We start from the raw sequence: 3,319 nt of genomic DNA on the forward strand, positions 1-3,319 counted from the left end.
AAAAACTTGTGTTTTAAAAGAGCTTCAACAACAGACACGGTGATAGTTTTCATCGTACAAATATACCGTAGCAATGAAAACAAAGAAATTTATTTGTGATGCGCGGTGGAATCAGGCTCTCATCAATTTTTGGGCATGTAGAGTTATTGGTATCATCATAAAGCTTATTCACTTGTCTTTATTTGGATGGAAAACATATACATTTATCTTGAATACAAGTCGAGATATTTGCGAAAGAAGGAGGTAGGGGTCACCTGTTTTCAGATGTAAAATTAGTGAGAAAATGGCCGCCAAAGATTAGTTATTTCCTTAGCGTAAGAGTCCATGGTAAATGAAAATTTACATTTTTGTGCCTTTAATAATCGCTTATCAGAAAAATCCACACAGAAATTAGTTCTTTAACGGGCATGAAAGGTGTTGAACTAAAAAACAAAAATTTGATAAAAATTCACAAACCTGCGGAAAAATGCAAGTTTCTTCAGCTGATCATTTTGACGAGAGCCTGAATCCACCACGATGCCTAACATTTGTGTTTTACTTCCTTATCAAGCTATTCTTATGATATGAATCACTCCACTATATCACTATTCTTATGAAAAATATTTCAGATTTTGTACAACAAATAAATACTACCTCAAAAAAACATGTTGGTCTGATATATCCTATAAGCCAGGCAAATGCAGAGAAAGACTAGCTGCTCATATATGAAGCAAGTCCTGAATTACAAAGTTCTAAAAGCAAATACTTGCTTAAGGTTACTGATCTTTATTTTTCATGAGCAACCAACTTTAAAAATACTACTGTCAGGTAGATGGTTACAAATATGATAAGAGAGAAAAAGTTATGGGTTTACATTCAAATTTATTGCATCAAAAACTTAACTTTCAGAATAACTTAATCAAAACAGAGAGGATAGGATTTTCAATCAAACAAACAATACTTCAACTCGTTCAGTATGTAAAGGATTTCACAATTTTACATACCCAAATTTAGGTGGTGAAGAGTGTATAATTCAGTAAAACTTTGATAGATTTGTTGGTTGGAGTATTTAAACCATTTGTAATTGAACAAGGAACCACAATATGGGTGAAAATAAGTAGTATAAATATAACACAGGACCAGGTGTAGATCTTGGGTTTATGAAATTATTACCCCAAAACGCCAGTTAAGAAGCAATCAGTTAAATACAATACCAAAAATGCCACGTAAGTGGCAATCCGGAATCAATGAGTTAAATAAAGGGAAGACAACCTGACAGAATATAACATAGACACAGAAGCAGAAAAAAAAAGGATACAATCACACAAACCCAGCCACAAAAAACAATCTGAGAAACAGTAAATTCACTGCTGGCCTCAGATCAGGTTAATTCAAGATAAAACAGTTACATTACGGCAGCAAATCTTTTCAATTATCTGTCAACAGATAAAAATTAATGCTAGAGGGACATTTGTGAGGCATCGTGGTGGAATCAGGCTCTCGTCAATTTTTGAGCACATCGAGTTATTGGTATCATCTTAAAGCTTGTTCACTTGTCTTTATTTGGATGAAAAAATATCCGTTTATCTTAAATACAAGTCGAGATATTTGAGAATGAAGTAGGTGGGGGTCACCTGTTTGCGGAGGTAAAATTAGTGAGAAAATGGCCGTGAAAGATTACTTATTTCCATAGCTTAAGAGTCCGTGGTAACTGAAAATTTACATCTTTTGTGCCTTTAATCAACGTTTTTCAGAAAAATCCACACAGAAATGAGTTCTTTAACCAGCATGACAGGTGTTGAGCCCAAAGCCAAAAATTTGATAAAAATTCACAAACCCGCAAAAAAAAGCAAGTTTCTTCACTTTGATTATTTTTTACAAGAGCCTGATTCCACCCCGCTGCCTCACATTTAGAACAGTCCATTACCAGATCGAAGGTAGACTTGGGCCCGCTCTGGATCCAAAATGCTGACTGCTGAACTAGCTAAAGATGAATGCATCTTATTATTCTTCTTGTGCCACTCGTTCATGGCTGACTTCCGAATCTCTTCCACATCAGAATTTGAGTCAGGCAGCAAGGAACTGATTGGTTGTAGCACATACGTAGCGGGAACAGCATTGTCATCACGTAGGAACCATCTGTGTTTGGATATCAGAATAAGAAACGAAACGAGGTGAAGATCTAAACAAACAAATTAAAAGAGGAAAAGACACACAAATGTGAGGCAGCGGGGTGGAATCAGGCTCTCGTCAAAATAATCAAAGTGAAGAAATTTGCATTTTTTTGCGAGTTTATGAATTTTTATCAAATTTTTGTTTTTGGGCTCAGCACCTGTCATGCCCATTAAAGAACTCATTTCTGTGTGGATTTTTCTGAAAAACGTTGATTAAAGGCACAAAAGATGTAAATTTTCAGTTACCACGGACTCTTAAGCTATGGAAATAAGTAATCTTTGACAGCCATTTTCTCACTAATTTTACCTCTGCAAACAGGTGACCCCCCACCTCCTTCATTCTCAAATATCTCGACTTGTATTTAAGATAAACGGATATTTTTTCATCCAAATAAAGACAAGTGAACAAGCTTTAAGATGATACCAATAACTTGATGTGCCCCAAAATTGACGAGAGCCTGATTCCACCACGATGCCTCACAAATGTATAACTTCTTCAAGGAAAAAAGTGTAACAGCACAACACACCACCTGAAAAAAAAAGTCACTCTGATACACCCAAAGTCATCAAGGAAAAATGCTCATCACATTGAGCGATATGAAATATGAAAACACCAAAAACTTGCTCAAAAGAGCCAGAAAACAGCTTAGTTTAGAAACACAGGTTTATTAATGTAACATGAACAATTCAACAGAGGAGAGATCAAATGTGTTCTTGTGATCTTTTTACTGACCGCAAGCCCACTCTCAAATAACCAGAGCAGTTTTTGATTTAGTAGAGGTTTTACGACGCTCGCAACTGCATATGGTCATATGAGTGCCAGAAGATTAGAAGTGTTACCAGAGAGTAACAAACATTTTAAAAAAGATGGGAAGATAAGGACGATACATGTTTCATAGGAAAGAAGAAGCAAACCACACCAGAGAACCCGCCAACCACCCACTAACCAGAGCAAATTTACCCGAAATCTTAAAAAACTTTCCATTATGGTATGGACACTTCTGGGATAAAGAGACACAAACTAAAATATAAAAAGGGAATTCATCCCAGTTCATTATTGTATAGGCTACCTAATGACTGGATCTCTACAATACAACAATATGTTTTGAGAGTAGTAAAAAATGTTGAAAAATAAAGAACTGGGTGATGTATTATGCAGCTCACTA

At 35.6% G+C, this 3,319-nt stretch overlaps 1 protein-coding gene across 1 annotated transcript in view; it reads right to left on the reverse strand.

The window, feature by feature from the left end:
• LOC101864650 (NACHT domain- and WD repeat-containing protein 1) overlaps positions 1-3,319 on the reverse strand; it is a 61,972-nt gene that overhangs the window by 43,686 nt on the left and 14,967 nt on the right. The window contains exon 8 of the mRNA XM_035972527.1: positions 1,907-2,118. Coding sequence (XP_035828420.1) covers positions 1,907-2,118 — 212 coding nt within the window. The remainder of the gene's footprint in view (positions 1-1,906; positions 2,119-3,319) is intronic.

This window comes from Aplysia californica, unplaced genomic scaffold, assembly GCF_000002075.1.
Source record: "Aplysia californica isolate F4 #8 unplaced genomic scaffold, AplCal3.0 scaffold00731, whole genome shotgun sequence".
Classification (NCBI taxonomy): Eukaryota; Metazoa; Mollusca; class Gastropoda; order Aplysiida; family Aplysiidae; genus Aplysia; species Aplysia californica.